This window comes from Lygodium microphyllum, chromosome 17 (assembly GCF_053477565.2).
Source record: "Lygodium microphyllum isolate KBCC chromosome 17, Lygodium_microphyllum_v1.1.10, whole genome shotgun sequence".
Classification (NCBI taxonomy): domain Eukaryota; kingdom Viridiplantae; phylum Streptophyta; class Polypodiopsida; order Schizaeales; family Lygodiaceae; genus Lygodium; species Lygodium microphyllum.
The window spans coordinates 133,537,899-133,561,380 of NC_141151.1; the positions used below are offsets into that span (position 1 = coordinate 133,537,899).

General features: G+C 45.1%; 1 protein-coding gene across 3 annotated transcripts in view; it reads right to left on the bottom strand.

Moving 5' to 3' along the window:
* LOC148022379 (ARM repeat superfamily protein) overlaps positions 1–23,482 on the bottom strand; it is a 76,979-nt gene that overhangs the window by 22,828 nt on the left and 30,669 nt on the right. For all 3 annotated transcript variants that reach the window (XM_087698006.1, XM_087698007.1, XM_087698005.1), the window contains exon 5: positions 20,720–20,846. In XM_087698006.1, coding sequence (XP_087554132.1) covers positions 20,720–20,846 — 127 coding nt within the window. The remainder of the gene's footprint in view (positions 1–20,719; positions 20,847–23,482) is intronic.

The window sequence follows — 23,482 nt, forward strand, 5'->3', positions numbered from 1 at the left end:
TGAGCTGCCTACGAATGCCATTTTCAGTCAAGAAATCATCAAATTCATTTGATACATACTCCCCACCACTATCAGATCTCAAGCAAGAGATGTAGCATTCAAACTCCTTCTCAACCTGTGCTTTAAATTGCTGAAAAACAGCAAAGACCTCATCTTTTGTTTTCAATATGTAAAGCCAAGTATAGCGACTGTAGTCGTCAATGAAGGATACATAATATCTGGAACCTCCCATAGATACATTATGAGCTGGCCCCCAAACATCAGAGTGCACTAACTGCAATGGACGTGTACTCTGTCGTACATGCCTGACAAATGGCAATCGTGACTGCTTACCGAACTGGCAAGCCTCGCATACATGACCAATATCTGAATATTGGAACTTCGGTAAACCTGTAACCAGCTGTTTCTTTTGCATAATTTGCAACCTTTGCAAATTGACATGCCCCACTCTCTTGTGCCATATTTCCAAATCCCTAACAGTGCCAGAACCATGGTCAAACATAGCTGAATTCAGCTCTGGCAAAGAAGCATCAAGAGTAAACATTCTGCCATTCCTGTGACCACGAGCTATCAACTTGCAACCATTGCCAAACTCTTCAATAAAGCAGCCATGCTTATTGAATCTAACCTGCAAGTTCTGCTCCGTCATCTGACCAACAGAAAACAAGTTCTTCGTAATTGAAGGGACATGCAATACATCATGCAAATTTTTCTTTCTGCCATTATGGACCACAAGAGGCACTTTGCCTTTATGCTCAATGCTATGCTGTGTGTCATCACCTGTGCATACATAGCCATGCTTTTCAGCCACCATATCCGTGAACCAATCACCGTGAGGGGTCATGTGATTCGACGCCCCCGAGTCAATGTACCACACTGCATCATCAGATGATTTTTCAGCAGCCTTATCTTTGACATACTGCATGGCAAATAGTCTATCACCAGAGTCATTTGCCTGACTGGACGTAGCATAATGTCCATGCTGCTTTCCCTTCTGGTTTCCCTGCTTCTTCCAACAATCCTTTGCAATATGCCCATACTTTCCGCAGTAGTGACAATCCTTATCTTTATTTGGATTGTCTGACTGACGCTACTGCTGCCATGAGCCTCTGCCACGGGAGTTAGATCTCCCCCTGCCTCGAAAGTTTCCACCACCTCTTGCATTTGATGATTGCTGATTGCTATTACTATAGGATGCATTCTGCTGGCCTCCTCTGCCAGATCCATAGCCTCTACCACGGCTACCACGACCACACTGATTCGAGTAAAAAACTGCATCCTTATTCTTTGAGCTGCTTGACCCTGTAGCTAAGCCAAGCTTCACCTCTTCATGAATCAATAATGTAACCAGCTCATTAAAGTCAGGCATCTCAGCCCGCACAGATACTGAAGTGTCAAAAGACTTGTACTCTGGACCCAAGCCATTTAAGGTCACTGCAACCATATCCTCATCTTCAACCTGTGAGCCAACAGATGCCAGTTGATCTGCTATGGTCTTAACCTCTGTGACATAATCTTGTATGGACCTGTTCTTCCTCTCCATATTATTGAATTTATGCTTCAGTTGTATCTTCCTTGCACTTGTAGTTGTGCCATAGTATTTGACCAATATATTCCATGCATCTGCTGGGGATTTACAGTTCATGATCTGCATCACCATAGCATCCGAGATACATAATGACAACCAATGTAAAACCCTGGGAGCTCTTTCCATCCAAGCTCGATGCGCTCGCCTTTGATCAGCTGTAGGATTCCTATCTGGAACTTCAGGTTCAGCCTCAACACCTGTCACTAAGTCCCAATATCCTTTGCCTATCAGAAAGTTCTCCATGCGGAACTTCCATATTGCATAATTGTTGCTATCAAGCTTTTCTCCCACAATCTGAGTTACATTATCAGTTCTATCAGCATTTGCCATGTTGTAGACCTTGCCTGACTACCTGCAAACCAAGATCTTCTTAACAGTTCAACTTCAGCCCGGAACTGTTTATGACAGTTTTCTACAATTAATGGATGCAAGAAGGAGAGCAACACGGAGTGAAGCAACATGCTTCTTCTCTCTTTCTTCTCATTATTCATTTTGCACACCCATAGTGCATATACAACCTAAGGTCATAAAGACAAAGACCATTCACACTAGAAGTAGAACCGACTTATTTAATATACCTAACTGATCTAGCCAGACTAGCTGTGTCCAGCTCATGTACGAGATATTTTAACATCTAGCCCACCTATTTAATAGGGCCCTCTATAAGGGCTTCAGTGCTAGTTGGTAAGCTAATACTATAGTACAAATCCTAAAAGCAAGAGAACCCATGGTTCCTATGAACTATAGGATGGTCATGGTTGGCCACCTGCTAGCCAAGCTTTATGGATCGATACTAGAGCATGAGCTGAGCAAATGAGCTGAGAAGTACCAACATCGAGCATGTGGACAAGTAGGTTTTAGGAGGGGCTACTCCACTCTTGATCATATCCTTACACTTCGAGTCATCATCAAGGAGAGCAGGGCACAAGGGAGGTGGGTATACTGCTGCCTTGTGGATTTTCATAAGGTCTTGGACAAAGTATCACATGCTACACTCATACAAACACTACATGAGCTGAAGGTCCCCATGGAGATAAGATGGGGGATACTAGCATTGTACGCACGGATACGAGCACCAGGAGGGCCTTCAAAGGAGATCATCGTCACCATTGGAGTGAAACAAGGATGCCCACTCACTTACTCTATTTGGCCTTTCTATTGATAAGATATTAAACTACATTGATGAACTTGGAGAGGAGGGGGCTAGCATGGGGGAAGCATTGGTACCCATATTATTGTATGCCAATGACATAGTCCTCATCTCCAACACACCAGAGGGATTGCAACACCACCTAGATGCACTATAGGCCTTCTTTCAAGACAAGGATCTCACAGAGAACTTTGGGAAAACCAAGGTTATGGTGTTTTCCTCCCACTTGATTCAACAATCAATACCCCATTTCACATATGGAGAGGAGATAGTGAAGGTGGTCAAAAGATATGTTTTACTTGGGGATTAAATTTTCAGAGCCGAGATTTAATTTGAGGAGAGCAAGAGGATAAATTGACACAAGGCTATGTGGCTCTAGGGTCAATGGAGAGACAGTGCGCATGCATATAGTTTCAAGAGCCTCGAACGAAGCTCTGGCTCTTCGATACTGTGGTCATACCAGCACTCTTGTATGGAGCCCCCATATGGGGATCGAGCCTATACCACACGAGAAGAGCCACATAGGATCAGCCACTACCCAAGGGAGAGGAGATATATGAGGGATGGGAGCAAATGGAGAGACCCATAGTACTGGTAACTTCATGGATGATTTAGAGTAAGCCCTACATACCACATGAGATTATTAGAGCAAAGATGGAAGCACCACCCATAGTAGCAGAGGTCCTCTTCCGGACAATGACTTTCCTACATAGGCTCTGGACCTTGCCGAGACAAAGATACTCCCAGCTCACACTAGAGTCGTCTAGACAACTAGCATTATAGGGGGATACTAAGTGCTCGTATGCTCAAACAAAGACATGGTTACGGCTACATGGATTACACATGGACCACCTCCCACCACTACAGTATAGCTTGGATCGCCCTAACTTGGAGCTCAACTAAAGGAATTTAAATTGCATCGTCAAGATGGACATTATTCAGCTACACATACCCAAGACATAGGTGACAGCTGTTGAGGATCTAGGGACGAAGATGGCTTTCTACTGGAAGCATCTTCTACACATATCCCCTAATGGCTTTGTTGTCTGCACTAGATACATGGATGCATACCTCTCTCATGGTGTACAATGCACCAATGGACAGCTCCATACATCCTCACACAGGCTCCAAATCGAGACAGGTAGATATGGTGTAAACTCACTTCCCCCAAAGGATAGGATTTTCCAACTCTGTCAACTTGAGCCAAAGACGGAGCACTGCTTATGCACATGCCCAGCATACTATGAGATCTAAGGGCGCTTCCATTGCCTATTCAAAGAGGAACTTGGGCCACTATCCAACGTGCTAGATTTCCCGAATTAGAGATATCTCAAGCTCTTCTTACTGCAGCTACACCGCCATAGAGAGTACCTCTTACGGATCCAAGAGTAGAGACATGAAACCATACACCAGCGCACACTCACGGAGTTCTACAAAGCATCGACTACTCCCTCCACCATAGAGCCCCCATCAAATCAGCCAACAGCTCCACCGCGGGGGACCACACTAGAAATAGCCATAGAGAGATACAAAGCCCCTTGCCCATGCTCAGCTGGTCCACACCCCCATAGGAGACACCATCTGCAAATACAAAGGATACTACACCACCATCGAGAGACCCTACCTTGCCGCTTCAGCTTCTCTATGCTAGATAGATCCATGAAAAATATCTTGGAATGAGAGTGCCTCCTAAGCAGTTCCACATTGTATCTAGCTTTGACATCATTCTGTACTCATGATCTATGTATTGTTTACTGTTTATTTTCCATTTAGTTAGTCATAGCATTAGACAACAGCCATTTTGGGACTTGGGAAATTCCCTAACTCTTCAGATGTAACATTTTGGTCTCATAGGCCGATTTGCCATCTAGACAACTAGCATTACAAGGGATACAAAGTGTTGGTATGCCCAAACAGAAGCATGGCTGTAGTTACATGGATCACCTCCCACAACTACAGTACAACTTGGATTGCCCCCACTTGGAGCTCAGCTAGGAGGAGTTGAACCGCATCATCAAGATGGACATCATTTAGTACACATAGCCAGGACATGGGTGACACCTATACTGAGGATTTGGAAACGAAGATGACTTTCTACTAGAAGCATCTTCTACAGATATCCCCTGATGGCTTTGTTGTCAGCCCAAGATACATGGATGCACACCTGTCTCATGGTGTACAATGTGCCATTGGGCAGCTCCATACATCCTCACACCAGCTCCAAATCGAGACAAGTAGATACGATGCAGACTCTCTCACCTTGGATGATAGGATTTGCCAGCTTTATCAAGAGGAGCACTACTTATGCAAATGTCCTGTGTACTACAAGATCCGAGAGCACTTCCATTGCATGTTCATAGTGACTCATCAAACACCTCACAAGACGGAAGGAGGAGCATTCCTAGCCTAGTTGGAGAGAGACCTATACTAGTTGTTCCTGAGCCAAGATTCTAGAGAGGCCTAGAGGCTTTTCACAGAGCATTGTCCAACCACACCCATTACATCCCCTAAGATATGGGAGCAATATGCAGATAGTCTTTACACAATAGCAGATCAGCCTCCTCTCCTAAATCCACTAGACCCCGCCTACAGACCATCACCTTCTTCATAAAAGTAGGGTCTGTGATGCTATTGACAGACTCTGCAAAGGCAAGCCACAAGATCATAATGGATTGGTAGCCGTAGCATCTGATTCATGCTAGGGACTCGGTGGCAGAGTTCCTAGCTTACATGTTTAACAGAGCCATGTGTGAAGGCCTCCCAAAGAGCTAGAGCACAAACACTCTTGTGCCTATCCTCAAGTCAGGGGACCCTACCTTACCCAACAACTAACATACTATTAAGGTTGGACATACATTAGCTAAACTATATGCATCCATTCTTGAGCATGAGTTGAGCAGTTGGGTAGAGATGTGGGGTCTCAAAGCACAAGGACAAGTTAGCTTTAGGAGAGGATTTTCTACATTGAACCACATCCTCACACTCAGAGCAATCATTGAGGAGGGTAGAGGTGATGGCCGACATATGTTTTATTGCTTTGTGGATTTTCATAAAGCCTTTGACACAATACCGAGAGGTAGATTGATACATACACTACATGCTATGGGGGTGCCTAAGGAGCTCAGTAGGGGGATTTTGGCATTGCATGAGAGGGTTGTTGGCAAAGTGCGGACACCTGAGTGCCTTTCAACACCCGTTCACTCCACCATCAGGGTGAAGCAGGGATGTCCCCTCTCACCGACTAATACATTGATGGGATTGATGATTGCATATCACAGGGAGGAGATAGAGAAGGTCCACTAGCTGGCACTTGGATACCTCTCCTACCATATGCAGAAGACATTGTATTGGTAGTTGATTCTCCACAAGGGCTATAGAGACATTTGAATACATTGTTTCCTTGTGCATTGGATAGTGGACTCTTAGTAAACCTTGGTAAAACCAAGGTGATGGTGTTTAACACTACAACACAGTGGGTCAAGAGATCAGCACCTAAACTCTAATATGGACAGGAGGAACTGGAGTACATAGATTCCTACAAGTAGCTGGGAGTATTATTTACAAGCCCCACTTTCTCTATGAGAGAGGCAGCAGACACTAGATAGACTCCAGGATACACAGCACTAGGTGGGCTAGAGAGCATGTGCTCATAAGTACGGTTTCAGGAGCCTCGTACTACGATGTGACTCTGCGATACACTCATTATGTCCACACTATTCTATGGAGCGTAAGTCTGGGGACCTAGTCTTGATCACCGTAGCCGATCAAGTCACACTTATGATGGGTGGAGATCGATGGAACGGCCACCTATATCCATGATCTCTAGGCTGATCAGATCTAAGGCCGCTGTCCCACATGAGATCATCAGAGCTCAACTAGCAGCCACACCGATTGTAGTAGAGGCTCTCACCCAATCAGTCATATATGTACACAACCTATGGGATCTACCCAAACTCAGATATGCATGGCTTGCTCTCAAGTTTGCTCGACAGCTTGCCAAAGAGGGTGACACTTCCTGTTGGTATTCACACACTGGTTTGAGCTACACGCTTTTAGTATGGACAGGCTACCCCCTTCCAATATTCCCTTGATGCACCATCTCTTACTCTAAGCCACTCAAAGATTGGCAAGATTACCAGGATGGACCTCACTCAGCTAGACATTAGGAGGACATGAATAGCCCTAGTGCAAGAGCTATGCACAAGGATGGCTTTCTACAAAGAGCATCTTCTACACACCACAGATGATGGATTTATTATCCGCTTGAGATACATGGATACCCACCTCTCACATGGGATCAAATGTACTATTGGTTAGCTGCATATGTCGTCACACTAGTTAGAGATTGAGACTAGTAGATATAGCCCATACCAATAAAGGAGTGCATATGCCAACTATGTCAATTTGAGCAGCCAGAGATAGAGGAGCACTATATATGCCATCCCTAGCATACTATTTGAGATCCGAGGTCGATTCCACTACTTGTTTAGAGGCGGCTTTGGCCCCCTAGCTAGCGTAATGGATTTCCCTAATCTTGGCCTCTTCCTCCTCAAGATACGGTAACTCCGAGACACCCTTCTTAGTGGTATAGTAGTTAAAGGACATCGAGGCCCTACTCAAAGGCAACTCACAGATTTCTTTAGGAGGGAGAACTAGGAGAGTTACAATCACAACCCCAACCATCTACACATACATGAGGGATACTCATTGATCGAGCTGTCCAACTAAGCCAATCCAACCGTCCTCAACCCAAGCACAGATGTCGGTGACACTTTCATAAGTAGATACAAGAGATCATCACTAGGGCTAGAGCTAGGCCCTCTACACCTATCAACTAGAGCTCTTTATTACTATCATCTTATAGCTTCTTTGTACTATTCATCACATTTTTCATTTACTGTTTATGGTCTCTAGGTCACTTTGGCCTTTTGCACATATTAACATATCATTTCATTTTATTTCAAAAAGTATATTCTTAGTTATCGATGTCTTGCCAAACGGCCTTAATATGGCTTATCATGCAATGCTAATGAGATCGTTCTTATATTCACTCGGATAAATCTGGAGTAAATCTCATCACAACGAAAATATGTATAAATGTCTTGTCATTTGCATGCGACTTAGATTAGGATAAAGGTTCATTGTGGCTTGTGTTTATTCGTTATTGGAGGATATTGGGCCACGCCAAGAATATTTGCAATATCAACATATGATGACATTAATTTCTCAAATACAAGCAATTGTCCATTGAACATATGAATGCCTACTCTCTCTTTAGGAGCGATTAACTTTGACATATGATCTACAAGGACATGTGAGTGCCCTTAAGTATGGTTATCATACAATGCCAATGAGATCGATCATATATTCTCTTGGATATATGTTAAACAAGTCTCAACACAAGAAAAATATTTGTGTGCATGTCCTTGCACGTGAGATTAGTATAAGATTTATTGTGGCTTGTGTTTATTTGGTATTAGTCGATATTGGGCCATGCTAAGACTTTGTAATTATCAACATATAATGACATAAAATTTTCAACTACAAGTTATTTTCCATTGGACAGATGATTGTCTACTATCTTTTTTTAGTAGTGATTAACTTTGACATGATCTACAAGGACACGTGATAGTCTACATGAGTTATCACTTCAAATACAAATTCTTGAAGTAGGAACATTCATCTTGTAACTTGACCATTAAGTGAGCTAATTAAATAAGTATTTTATTGCTTCATGATCTAAATAAGTGTAAATTTATTTCCTAGTAGAAAGTGTTGAAACTTGGTAGTTGCAAATATCGTTAATAGACACTTCTTTATCATGGTATGATTCTTTTTTGCATCACTTGAATCTCAATTAGTATAATAGACCCAGAGGAAATTGACATATGCCAAGGAAGTAAGTCCTCCCGAGAGAGCAAGTCCGAGTGCCGAATGAGATCTATCTGCCAATGCAAGAGACCTTTAAGCCTGGCAATGTGTCTCAGTACATTAGAGGCCGAATCAAAAAGAAAGGCATTCCGAGTGGTCCAAATGTGCCAACATCCCTAGTATCGAAAAAAGTGGAATAAGATCTTCATATGCAACTGTGGCGGTGTGGGGTATTTTGGGCGCACAAAAACCCAATCGAAAGGGGTTAGTGAGAACCCCACCACCGCGCGCTAAACTTGTGACAAGAGCGACCAGATATTCTTAGCGAGCGGGCAAGAAATAAATCAATGTCGGGCCGATTCCACAGTAGTGGTGCAGAAGAAACAATTGCCATTCGAGATTCGCCGCTTGGAAAGGGCCAAGGCAAGAGGAAGACCACCAATCATCACCCGCCAAAGAAAGACCTTACATTTGAAAGGTGTCTTATTCAACCAGCCCTCCATCACAGTTGCCTTCCACCATGTCTGAGATTTTTGCGATACCCATGATACACCTGATTAGCAGAGGCCTTTTCCAGACTCAACCGGCCTGCAAGGTCCCAGTCCTGCCAAGGACGATCCACAGCAAGGGCAAGAAAGGGTTGCCTGCTCTGAAGCACCAACAAAAGTTGTTCCCATAAATCACGGTATCCACACGGGATTCTGAAAAGTCTCCTGGCAGTACGAAACGATATGAAGACATTACGACTGGCAAGGGTAGCATCCGCAACTGAAGTCACACCCAAACGGGCCATGCGGTTAAATTTTGGTCTGAGCTCATGTTTGTGTTCCCATGAAAGTAATCTCGAGATTGCAAATAATTCCAGTTGAAAAGAGTTAGTATGCAAGCGGTCCTCCACTGGATGCCAACGCGCCTTTTGGAGCACCACTTTCCAAGAGCCGACCAAATGCAGTAACAGAGAGGAGGACGGACTAGAAAACCGAGAGTCTGCATTAAGAACATGCCACCACGAGCTCCGAAGTTGTGTATTACCATGCCGAAGCCCGCTGTCCTCAAGAAAATAACGGGCTATAATGGCCCACGGGTGATGATCCACACACATGGCACGAAAAAGAGACCAACGAAGTGCCAACATATGAGTTTCGGCATCCAAAATAGCTCCACCACCCAGGCGTTTGGGGGTACATGTATGTAACCACAAAATCCACAAAATACCTACGTGCAATGAATCCTTCTTCCATAACATGAAACGAATAGGGCGAATGAGAGCCTTCAAAGTAGTAGGAGTCCACGGCAACAATGGTAAGAAATATGTGAGCATTGGCAGCATAATTGTCCGAGCCACTTTGAGGCGGACATGGAAGGGCCACGCTTGCGACTTCCAATACATAAACTTAGCTACCAGTTTCTATGAAATCCACTCCAGTAGTTGCTTTGGCTGAACATCAACACCCAACGGGTACCCAAGATGCCTGACAATGGAGCCACGGGGAACAACCTGACCCTGCCAGCCCAAGGACTGTAAATCAGACTCCGTGCAACTGAGAATGGCTGATTTGAAGGCATTGATACAAAGACCAGAAGCATGACCAAAGAGCGTCCAAACATCTAATGCCTTGCAAATATTGTCCTTGTCTGCACGCAAAATCATAAAGCTATCATCAGCCAAAGATTGGCTAATGAAGGGCTGTCCCAAAGGAAGAGACAATCCGGCCAGCTGAGTAGAAGCTACCATAGAAGATAACATTGAAATAACCGGGTGGGTCGCCAGGGCAAAGAAGAGAGGACTCAAAGGGCAACCCTGTCTCACCGAGCGTGCAAGGACAAATGGCTCTGTAACACCACCATTGAGCATAACTCGCGAAGAAGCCGCAGCACTAATGGTGTAGATCAATCGGAATATCCGAGTACCAAAACCCATAGCAGACATAAGTTCTGCAATGAAAGACCAGTCTAAATAGTCCCATTTGCACGTTTAAGATATTATGCAGAATGTTGTGGCCCTTAATGAAACCATATTGAGGAGGATGCACAATAGCTGGAAGGTGCTTGTGGAGCCGATTCGCCAACACTTTGGAAAAGATTTTATACATCGAACCCATCAAAGAAATTGGTCTCCAATGTTGCAACCTTGACGGAGAAGGGACCTTTGGAAGCAGTTTGATAAGGCCTTCTTTCCATGAGGAAGGCATAACTCCTGTTTCCCACACCTGCTGAAACATAGCCGCCAATGGCTTCACCAGTTGGGTAGCCGAGCTCTCAAAGAATTCATTGGTAAGACCATCCCAGCCAAGACTTTTATCCCTAGGCAGGTGTAACAAAACATCCATAACCTCCTCCTCACAAATATCTGCCTCCAAAGTAGCTTGCATATCAAGTGGAACCTGATGGTGGACCAGATCATAGAAGACCGAGCGTGCATGCGTAACCTCGTCAAAAGGCGACGAAGAAGAACCAAGAAGATCCAGAAAATAATTCCTATACATATTGACAATGGTCTGCGGATCAGTGACCATTCGACCTTCTGAATCCTGGAATCTAGTCATATTTTCTCGAGCAGGAGAAACATGCAAAGCGCGAAAGAACTTATGAGTCTGACAAGCATAACCTTGCAAATTGTCAGTCAAGTTGTGCATTTTGGCTTGCTGATAAGATTTCAACTGAAATTCTTTAATAAGATCAGCCAAGCGCATCGCCAGTGACAGCAGAAATTCATCATCTGGGTTGTCCACCAGCAACGAACGAACCAAAGCCAGTAAGTCCTCCACTGCGTGTCGACGCCACCAACAAATAGAGGCATGATGGATCCCATACTGCCGAGCAACCCGCTACACATTAGAGAGCAGTCGTTCAAAGGAAGCCGAGCCCTCAGAGGCGAAGTCCAATAAAAACCGCTCAATCAATTGCTGCATATAGCCTTGAAAGATTGGATGCTTCAAATAAGACGAGTTGAAAACGTAAAGGGAGTCTATCCAGCAACTGCATAAAAGGAGCAATGGGTTGTGCAAGTATCTCAAGCTGGAGAGGGAAATGGTCCGACAAGGCATATTGCTGCAAGACTTTCATTTCCAGTATCTCAGGAAGAAAATCATCATCCTGCATGATATACATTCGGTCCAACCGCGATCATGTAGTTGCATATTGTGCGGAATGAAAAGTAAACCCCGTAGAAGAAGGGTGGAGCCAAGACCATAGATCTTGCTTAAGTACCTCAAGAGCAAAGGCATTCCACACCCGACTTTCCGGAGCATCCATCACCGAATGCCCTGAAGTGGACTGAGAAGAGTAAATACACATATTGAAATCCCCCATCAAAAAACCCCTTCTGCCAAGTGACATCGAGCTCTGCAAAGTCTTCCAAAGATCCCGTCAGGATGAAGGGACATTCGGAGCATAGAGGCCCAGCAACCATAAGATCTCTCCTTCAAATAAAACTTCGATTACCACAAAGCGGCCCTATACATCATTTTTAATAAGAACAAGCTAGTATTTCTCATGGACAATCATAAGCACGCCAGAATAGTGCATAGCATATGTCCCTACATAAAACAAGCGAAACCCATGGCAATCCACAACTTTTCCTACTTCACCGTGACTCTTGTGCTCCACCGCACACAGGACATCCCACTGATTCTCATGCAAGACAGTCCACATGGCATGTTGCTTATGGCGAGAACAAATGCCTCGCACATTCCACGTAGCTATCTTCATATATCTTCAAAAAGAAAATCAGGAACAAGGCACCGCTTGCCTCGATTTAACCTTTTCTGCTAGAATGTCAAGGGCACCTTCATCCAGAAAATCAGCTAACACTGCAAAAGAATTCTGACGGCCCGCTTTAGAAGTAGATGGAATATCCACTACCTTGGGAGTGGAACGGGGATAACGACGATCCCAAGGTGTAATCACATTACCTCTAGTATCAAATGCCAACTTAGCAGGTCGGCCCTTTGGACCATCTGTATAGACTTTCCTCGTAGACTGACTACGGGGAGCAGAAGGAACCATAGTACGCGCAGCATGCTGTGAAGAGAACATTTCTTTCGTGTGTATATACGTGCACACGGAATCCTGTGAAACATTAGGCCCAAAATCCGCTAGGCCACCATCCAACTTTTTAACTTTTTTGGGACGTGCCTGTAGCCAGTCATTGCTACGGGAATCCAAACCCAAGACCTGTTGTTTACCTTTATCCAAAACAGTAGATGGTTGGGTGGCCTCGTGTGATGGAGCATCAAGCACCATGTCATCCATAGGCAGCACAACATGCGCATCATCTGAAGACAGTTGCCTCTCTGGGCATTCGGCCATAAAATGCCCCAATTTTCCACACAAAAAGCAGTGTCTTGCAAAGTTGCCCCATTTCAAGAGAAAGTGCAAAGGATGCATGCCATAGTAATTAAGGCGAAGCCACGCAGGCCTTTTCCTGGCAGTGTCCCATAACATACACAAACAGTTTCGATTCATGTCCCTTAGGCTTGGGGGAACCAGCACCGTTCCCACAACGGCCATAGCATCCTTTAACAATGGCCAATAGATAGCCGGACAATTTTCCACTTCAACCCACGCCGGGCATTCACGTTGAAGCAGGCGCTGAAAGTCTGCCATAGGGCACCATGGCACAACATGGACCAAAAGGTAATCAAAGAACAGTGGCAGTTTGGACAGGAGCTCAGCCCGATGCTTCTCCGATTTCAGCAGCACCTCATAGAAGCCTCGGGCCCAACAAAGATCTCCTCAACACACTCCCCTTGTAGTAAATGGTGCAGCCACTGGCAAATATGGGAAAGCACTGGGATCCTGCCATTGAAGAAGAGTATAACCGCACGGTCATAAAACACTGAAAAAGAGCACAAGACAGTTTTCGGGTCCACCATGGCTTCCAGAACTTCTTCAGTTCCCGAGTCAGAAAAAGCTTCATGATTATGCTGGACATAATCGCCAAGCAGAGTATTGGCAAACTCCAGCAAATGCTCCCAGTCAATCTCCTGCGAATCCACAAAATCAGAGGCAACTTGCGCATAGGAACGTTCTTGATGACCCATTGTCTCGTCCGAAGTATGCTTGGAGCGTCTGCCCGCAGGCGGAAAGTCAGAACCAGGAGGCATCTCCGGTTCCTCTGTATCTGAATCCGGACCAAGGGCTGCCACCGTCTGGTCAATAAAAGCCATATCCAGCCCAGCCATGTTTCTGTCCTCTCTCTCTGTCTCTCACTCTCTTGCTCTCTCACTGTCAGGCCAGACCGTAGGGAAAGCATGCTGCAAGCGCTGTCAGCGGGGCGAAGCCCTGGTCGCAGCAGTAGGGCGTAGACGGACGGCAGCCACAAAGGGGGAAGTCCGTGGGGCGGAGCGGCCTTGGCAGGGAAGAAACCGGGCAATGGCCAAAGCCACAGCCGCAGGCGGGGAGTCACTTGGGTGCCATGAACAGTCGAGCAGGCAACGGGGCGCACCTGTGATGGGACGAACTGGCAGCGTGGCGAACCAGCAACCAGGCGCACAGGCAACGGGACGAACAAGCAGGCAACGGGGCGCACCTCTGACGGGGCGAACTGGAGACGTGGCGAACAGATAACCAGGCAAATGGACAAGCAGGCGACGTGACGGGGCGAACGGACGTGACGGGGCGCGCGGACGAACAGGCAACGTGATGGGGCGCGAGAAGTCAACGGCAAAGCGCCGGACGAACCCTGCACAGGTCCGATGACGAGCTCCCATCACGCGCCATCTCTCTCTCTCTCTCTCTCTCTCTCTCTCTCTCTCTCTCTCTCTCTCTCTCCAGAGCATACCATTGTACTAGTCTTTAAGAGTGAGGACCCTATGGTACTGGAGAATTTTAGGATAATCATGATTGGTCAATACTTGGCCAAGATATATGGCTGCATTTTATAGCATAAGCTTAGCACATGGGCAAAGAGACATGGATATAGAGTACAAAGTGTCAGAGATCATAGCCTGTCCTGTCTTGGAGGGCAGTACCAGCAGCAGCAGTCAGACCAGCAGCAGTCGGACTGCCACGTGGCAGTCCGACTGCCTGCAGCTGATTTATTCCTGGCTGCGCCCTATTTCTGGCGCCCCAGTTCGTGGCTGTTTTCGACTATTTATAGTCGACGTTTCCAGCAGTCTGTCCATTCTTCTCTGTCGCAGATTACAGACCGGTGCCGTGCAGATTTCTGTCTCTGTTCACAGATTTCAGACAGCAGACAGTGCAGACTGCAGCAGACTTTGAGGTGGACAGCAGGTCACATCGTCGAGGTGGAGACACGCAGTCCAGCGCACTGCGCCCGTGTATATCTTTGTATTCAGCATTCTTTATACAGCAGATCTTCATTGTACACTGTCTCTTTCTCTCCCTTTTCTCTCTGCGTTCTCTCTCTCTCAGTCCTACGCTTCCGCACCGCTGCACTCTGACACAAGGTTAGGCAAGCTTCAGGAGAGGGTTCAAAACACGTGATCATATATTAACCCTCAAAGCTTCGGGCCGTGGAAGGGATGACTCCATTTGAGGCTTATTTTGGGACGAAGCCAGATGTTTCTTACTTTCGGGTCTTTGGGTGTGATGCCTATGTTCACATTCTGAAGGCTCACCGTGACAAATTTGAAGCGGCTTCCCGAAAACAGGTATTTGTTGGCTACAGCTCCCAGTCCCAAGGCTACCAATTGTATGATCCCGTCAAGCGGGATGTATATACTAGCCGTGATGTGCGGTTTGTGGAGGTTCCGGTTTCTTCAATGGGTGAGGAGCACCCCGTTCTTGGAGATCCAGGGGAGAGTTTGGCTCCTTCTACAGTTCCACTGGAGCCTGTGCCGTTTGATTATGATTCTGTTTCTGACACAGAGTCTACTGTTCCACCGGATCCTTCTGCGGAGTTACCACCGGTGGACATTCCTGAGTCTTCTACTGATGGAGAACGACGAGGGGAGGTTCGGCCTCCTCTTCGCTGGGCCCGTGACACACTCCGTGATTCAGGGATCGAGGGGGTTCCTGAGGAGTGGGGACCGCAGGATGGTCCGCGGCGGTCACAGAGGCACCAGGCGCATTCTTCGGAGCTTGTTTGCTCCAATTATTGTTTGATGTCCCGTGTTATGCAGGATCGAGAGCCCACCTCCGTGAAGGAGGCTTTACAGTCCGCCCCATGGAAGAAAGCTATGGAAGCTGAGTTGGAGGCTATTGAGAGGAATGGCACTTGGTCACTTGTGCCACGCCCCCCGAAGAAGAAGGTGATTGGAGTCAAGTGGGTCTTCAAGACCAAATATCTCAGTGATGGTACTTTGGATAAGCACAAGGCTCGCCTTGTTGCTAAGGGTTTTGCCCAGCGCCCAGGGATTGACTGTCATGACACCTTTGCCCCCACCGCTTGTATGGCAACCATTAGAGCTGTTCTTGCTTTGGCTGGCCATAGGAGATGGCCTGTTTATCAGCTGGATGTGAAGTCGGCCTTCCTGAATGGTGATCTGAAGGAGGAGATCTACGTTGAGCAGCCTCCTGGCTTTGGTTCTTCAGATGGGAAAGTCTACAGGTTGAAGAAGGCCCTGTATGGTCTCAAGCAGGCCCCGCGAGCTTGGAACGAGAAGATTGATTTGTTTCTCCAGTCTCAGTTGGGATATCGGCGGTCCAAGGCCGATCCGTAGCTGTATGTTCACACTTCCGAGGATGGTTGTGTGCTGTTTGTATTATATGTTGATGATTTGATTGTCACAAGTGATGATGCACAGCAGGTCCAGGAGACAAAGTCAGCTTTACATCGGACGTTCGAGATGACAGATTTGGGGCTACTCCATTTTTTTTTAGGCCATGAGATTTATCAGTCTCAGAGGGGGATCTTTCTCTCCCAACAGAGATATGTACAGGAGCTCTTAGTGTCTTTTGAGATGGAAGATTGTCAGGCCCTCTCTACTCCTATGGATTCGAACTGGAAGGCCACTTCCCATTCAGCTTCTCCTTTGGCGGATGTGTCCCGCTATCGACAGTTGATAGGGTCTTTGATTTGGCTTCTCAACACCAGGGTTGATCTATGTTTTGTTGTTGGGCTCTTGGCAGGGTTCATGAGTGAACCTAAGACGGTGCATTGGCAGGCTGCTCAGAGGATACTTCGGTATCTCCGGGGGACGTCTGATTTGGGGATTCATTACCCCACAGGGACAGATGGGTCAGATCTTGTACTTGCAGGTTGGAGCGACTCGGATTGGGCCGGTGACGTGGACCACAGGCGGTCTACAACAGGTTACTGCTTTACTTTGGGTGCAGGTGTTATTTCATGGAGTAGCAAGAAGCAGCCCACGGTAGCCCTTTCATCTACTGAGGCGGAGTATCGGGCCGTGTCTTCCACCACATGCGAGGTTGTGTGGCTTCGGAGATTGTTGGAGGAGCTTGGGTGCCCCCAGACTCGTCCTACATTGCTGCGATGTGACAATGAAAGTTGCATTGCCTTGGCAAGGAATCCTGTTTTTCATGCCCGGACGAAGCACATTGAGATTCAGTACCACTTCATCCGAGAAAAGCTTCTAGATGAGACCATCACTGTGGAGTATTGCAAGACGGAGGACAATCTTGCGGATTTGTTTACGAAGGCGCTTCCTCAGGCTCTACTTCGGCAACATTCCAGATCCCTCAGGCTTCTGCCCTGTCCAGGCTCTGAGAGGGGGTGTCAGAGATCATAGCCTGTCCTGTCTTGGAGGGCAGTACCAGCAGCAGCAGTCGGACCAGCAGCAGTCCGACTATGCAGTCGGACTGCCACGTGGCAGTCCGACTGCTTGCAGCTGATTTATTCCTGGCTGCGCCCTATTTCTGGCGCCCCAGTTCGTGGCTGTTTTCGACTATTTATAGTCGACGTTTTCAGCAGTCTGTCCATTCTTCTCTGTCGCAGATTACAGACCGGTGCCGTGCAGATTTCTGTCTCTGTTCACAGATTTCAGACAGCAGACAGTGCAGACTGCAGCAGACTTCGAGGTGGACAGCAGGTCGCATCGTCGAGGTGGAGACACGCAGTCCAGCGCACTGCGCCCGTGTATATCTTTGTATTCAGCATTCTTTATACAGCAGATCTTCATTGTACACTATCTCTTTCTCTCCCTTTTCTCTCTGCGTTCTCTCTCTCTCAGTCCTACGCTTCCGCACCGCTGCACTCTGACACAAGGTTAGGCAAGCTTCAGGAGAGGGTTCAAAACACGTGATCATATATTAACCCTCAAAGGTATTATAGAGAAAGTTAGGCCACATTGGAAGAGGATTTATTGTTGCTTCCTGGATTTTTGCAAAGCATTCAACATTGTGCCTCAAGCCAAGCTCATGCAACGACTACAAGATATTGGCACTCCAAAATATCTACAATGGGGGATTTATGCCTTGTAAGAGTCAACGATGGGAAAGGTCTAGGCTCCAAGAGGGCTTTCGGATATGATGGACAATACTATAGGGCTGAAGCAAGGAGGCCCACTTTCACCTACTCTCTTTGGTGTTCATGTTGATGAGCTCTCAAATTATGCCTTGGCTTGTTACCTTGAAATAACTACCATGTGCATTGCGTGTGCTAAACAAACTTGCACATTTGATTTATAACTTAATCAAATGTCATCAATAAGATAAAGCATCTCAAAACTTCACGTCCTCATGATAGCTGCATAGCCTGTATTCTACCTAGCAGCAGTTGTATCTTGTTGAATCCACGATTAGTAGCACATCATCTGCATACAACAAGATGGGTATCAATATACTAGCTAGACTTGCATCTTTGTATCAGTTGTTTGGAGCTAAAGAATTTTATTGATTCTCCTCATGCACCCAGCATACTTCCTTCAAAGGTAAAAGTTGTGATAAGTTATGCTGACAGGGTTTTGTTGGTCGGTTGGTGCTAGTTTTGACCCCGGGACAATTATTTGGCCAATAAGCGTTGGTGGTGACATAAGGGACTAGCAATAATTAATTAATTAATGTCAATCTAAGGGTCAATAGTTGGGGGGCACTCTAGGTTGCAAATGGCCTAGCCAATTTAATTATGGAGGGCCACATTTAATTTTAGGCAGGATAAGAAGGGCTGAAATTAATTTTCAGGATTATTTAATTTTGAAAATTAATTAGATGGCTGGATAATGCTCAAAAATGGGTTTAGAATGCTGCCACCCATGGTCACAAAGGCATTATTTCAGGCCATAACTTGCTTATAAAGAATATGGAAGCTCTCTAGATATAGATATCTACGATTAGCATTGACTACCTCCAAACAGTTAGTGGAGAGTGGGGATACACATTGTTGGTATACAGAGATGCAGTCATGGTCCAAGACACATGGGTTAGAGATAGATGCACTCCCACCACTCCAATACAATTTGGATTTGCTGCCCATACTTCAATCTCGTATATATAGAGTAGAAACAAGTGACTAGGATAGATATTGTGAAGATCGATATAGATCCTACATGGGTGCATCCCCTAGAGCCCCTTGATATGAAGATGGCATAGTGTTAGCGTCATTTCCTACATGTGTCGATAAAGGGATTCATTGTCAAGCCAACATACATGGACATCCACCTCTCCCATGGGATATGTAGTACTATTGGACAAATATGCACATCATCACACCAGCTCAAAATTGAGACAAGACGGTATAAACACTTCCGAGAATGCACACACTTGCCAATTATGCCACCAAGAGGTTTGAGTCTAAGGAGCACTTTATTTGTAGATATACTATATATTATGAGATCAAAGGGAGATTTCATTACCTTTTCCGAGAGGAGTTTGGGCCTCTATGTAGGGTGATGGAGTACGAGAATCAAAGATGCCTAGGACTATTCTTATTGGAAATCCGAGCATACAAAGAAAAGCTTCCAAGGAGCAAGACAAAGCAAAGGCAGACAAGCCAACAGAATCTTACAAAGTTTTTCAGTACTAGCTACAAAGCTAGCTCGCTACATGCTACCACTAGAGGAGCGCTACCACACCATCCACGAGTCTAGGGGGTCACAGTAGACTAGATAGCCACACTCCATAAGAGCATGACGCCCACCACTCTGTTGCCATGCCCAACATCCTTACCTCTGGCAAATTCAAGCCATCATCGATCACCATCAAGGATGGATACATTCTCTTAGTGGATTCAATGTCTTGGACTCACCCCATGACAAATATTCTTGCCTCAAGGAGGATACATTGTTTCTAGCTTATACATGATGGCAACCTATACTTGTAATAGTCATAGTTCGTGGTTTTCATTTTCATTGTTGTTCTCCAGTCGAGATGGCATGGCTAGATGTACTCATTTCTTTCTCTCGTAGGCCATCTTGGCATTTTGGAGACGTAAATATCTCTCTCTTTTCTTTCTTTCTTTCTCAACATCCAATCCCCTAAAATGACCCTCTTGTTGAGGATTACAAACTCAATTGTTTTCATGTAAACATGGAATAGGCTTTTGGAGGCACATTCTCCGTGTAAAACTCAATACCTCCATAGAAAATAAACATGTAGGCAAAAGCAATAAAGATAAATCAAAAACACCATTGGATGGCTATGATGAAATTTTATAAAACAAAATCGGATTTGTTGCATAGTGACATGAAGCACGTACTAGGGATGGAAACGGAAACAAGAATGAGGACAAAGATTGAAACTTCCATTCAATGTCACCCTAAGAGGGGGCTCTAACATGTGGACATGGCTAGGATGGTACGAGGGGGGGGACAGCATGAGACTTTGATGAGACACAAGAAAATGATTGCCACATGGCACTATGATTTGTTGTGAAGAAATACAATCCACAATACCAAGTGAGGAGTGATACTACCAAGTTTCAAAGATAGATTGACTCTTACAGCTTGTATTGATAAAAAACAAAGCATGCGGACTAAAATTCATATTTGAGCTTCTTTAAACTAAAAAGAGCAAACTAGTTTCCTCTTTTCTAGCAAAACTTTTGTAAATTTCCAATTGAAAACCTATAGAATGCAGCCTTTTAACAAAGGGGCAAACCAACAAGGATAAACCTATTAACTTCTCAACAGCAAAGGCCACAAAATGTAAAATAATATTGTGTATATGAGAGGTGGTTTGCAAACATGCTGAGGCACAAACAAAAACTTTATTAGGGCTCATTAAGAATAGTTGGTGAAAAATCTCACCAGCAATAGAGCCCAAGGCTTCAGCTGCTTCATGTCGTACCATGGGATGTTCTTTTACGTTTTTCAAAGTATCCACAAGTGCAATTGTTGCAGCTTTATCTTGCAGCTGTCCCAAAACATATGCGACCTGCCACCAAGGAAGCAAATTCAGCAATAAGCTGTGTATTTATTGTAACTTTGATTGGCATATTAGTGAGTGTAAGATATGAACATGTAGAATCTAAATATTCTAAATTACAAGGGGAGAAAGGTTAGGCAAATTAGTCTCAACAAAATTCATTAAATGGTTTACTGACCTAGACTACGCTTTGCGTGGAAAGTTTCAATACTTTCAAGTTCAAACAATTAAGGAATTTAACATTAGTGCTAGACATGGTCAAAGTTTGACCATGTAATTATTGAATTATTATTGGCTAGAAATTAAACGTAGAGGCTCAGTTTGCATGGGTGTTAGAATTTACCAATTCTAGGCCATGCCCAATGTAATTTGTGTGGAGTGGACACTTATTAAAGTGTCACATTGTGGTGTGCCTAGGACTTTACATGTGGTGACACTAAGCTCTAGAGTTGCAAATTCTAGGCAATGCCCAATGTAATTTGTGGTGTGGACACTTATTAAAGTGTCAAAGTGTGGTGTCTAGAACTTTAAATGTGGTGACACTAGGCTCTAGAGTTAAGTTAACCCAACTCTAGTTAGGGTGTGGAAGTATGGTTAGGTCAACCTTAGACCTTAGTTGTACTCTGTTGTTTCATTCTGTCGTTCACTTTTTGGAGCTAATACACTCTATTGAGGCTCTATTCTCTATTGTCTATTGTCTCTCGTTTCTCTCTCCTCCAACTACTTCTCACATTTGGTATCAGTGCCACACACACAAGTTTTGTCGCATCCCCATCAGCTGGTACCATACACTTGTGGTCCATGTTGCCACTAGCTCAACTTCACACGTGTGGAGCAGGAGCAGCTGTCCAATACTATGCAACTATTGCCTCAATAACCGCCAACACCCACTGTTACCCTGTGCACCACCAACCTGATATTTGCACCCAGCTCCAGTTGCCACCATCTCTGCCCAGTCAATGCCACCAGCGCTACTTCTGCAATGCCTGCAGATTCTACTGCTCCACTAGATACATGCACAGCCCCAACCTCCACACTACACTACCCAATGCTGCTCCACAGCAAAACTGCCTGCTGCTTCTACAGCGCCACCGCCCAGCTGCCCTCTGCCCCTATTGCTGCCCCAACCTGCACAGTGTACCACCACCACAACACCACCCATAACCTGTACACCCAGCTGGGCCGCCTTTCGCAGCCTATCACACACCTCAACCACCCAACATGCATCCCGAGGAGGTGAAAGCACCCAAAAATTTGGGTGCCTCTGCCCGATTTGAAGTCCCATGAGTGCATCTCCATTAATCACCAACATTGCACAATTTGTTTGGCATTTTTGCAAGAGGTTTGGGGCTTTTGTGATTTTTCCGTCCTGCATGCATCCCGAGGTGCAACAAAATTGCTGGTCATTGTAAACACCCATCCTAAGGCGACGTTTCATTGAATCCTAAGGCTATAGGTTTAAAATCTGTTCAATCTCTCGAAATTTCTTGGAGGAAATTCGGGGCTTTTGTGTTTCACCCATCCCAAAGCAGCAAACAAGTGCAGGTATAGCATTCACTTCCTAGAAATAAGGCAAAATCTCTTACTTGAGAAGAGAATTGGAAATGCACACATTGATGAGGGTGATAGTATGACTAATCACCTTACTTACATTCAAGATTTGAGAGAATTGCTGAATATTGATGAGGTGATATCCGATCAGGAGATGGCCAACATCACGCTGAACTCTCTCCTAGAGTATTATCTTAGTTTTTACACTTCATTGAATTTGTCTTTCAAGGGGGCACAACAGCCCCTCACATTTATTGAGTTAACCGGCCTCTTGTTGCAAGAGAAACAAACTCCAAAGAACATGGCTATGTGGACAAGAGGTGTAACTATGCTCTATAGGTATAAAAGCAAAGGCAAAGACAAGCAACAGCCTACAGGTGAAAATTCAGCCTAAGGCTGATGTGGGACAGGCATCTAGCAAGACTGCCCAAAATTCAAACAAAAGGAAAAAGAAGGGTAAATGCCACTACTACAAGAAGCCTGACCATTACGGAATACCAACGAAGGTTAGCAAAGGAGAAAGACTCTATCTTGGCTGTCCAAGAAACATCAGATGTCATGAGGACATGTATTTTTGAAACCTCACTTAACATGTGGATTAATTTTTAATCACACAGTTAAATGTTACATATGTGAGGTGTAACTGGGGTTAGAGTAAATTTACAAGCCCGAGACCCAAGGAAATCACGGGATGTCAAAGGCAAAAGTTGCTATAAGTTATGCCCCACAAATACTTGGTAGTATCTGGTGCCAATTGTTGGCCTAGGTCATTCATTTGGCCACGAGTGTCAACTAGTGACACTAGAGAAGTGGCGTTTAATGGTACCTAACATCAATTTGATTGTCAAAGATGGCGCAGAGACACTCGAGAATGGAAGTTGCCTAGCCAATTCAATTATTGGCCACTCGGATTATTTTTCACGGCACTGAAATAATTATTAGATTAATTTTCAGTATTTAAAGATTGAAACTTAATATTTAAATATGGATAATGCCGAAAAACCATTTGAAAAGGCTATCACTTGTTATCAAAAATGCCCATGCAAGACTGAAAACGTCTTTAGGGACTGGAAAGAGGCATTTTAGTATATTCA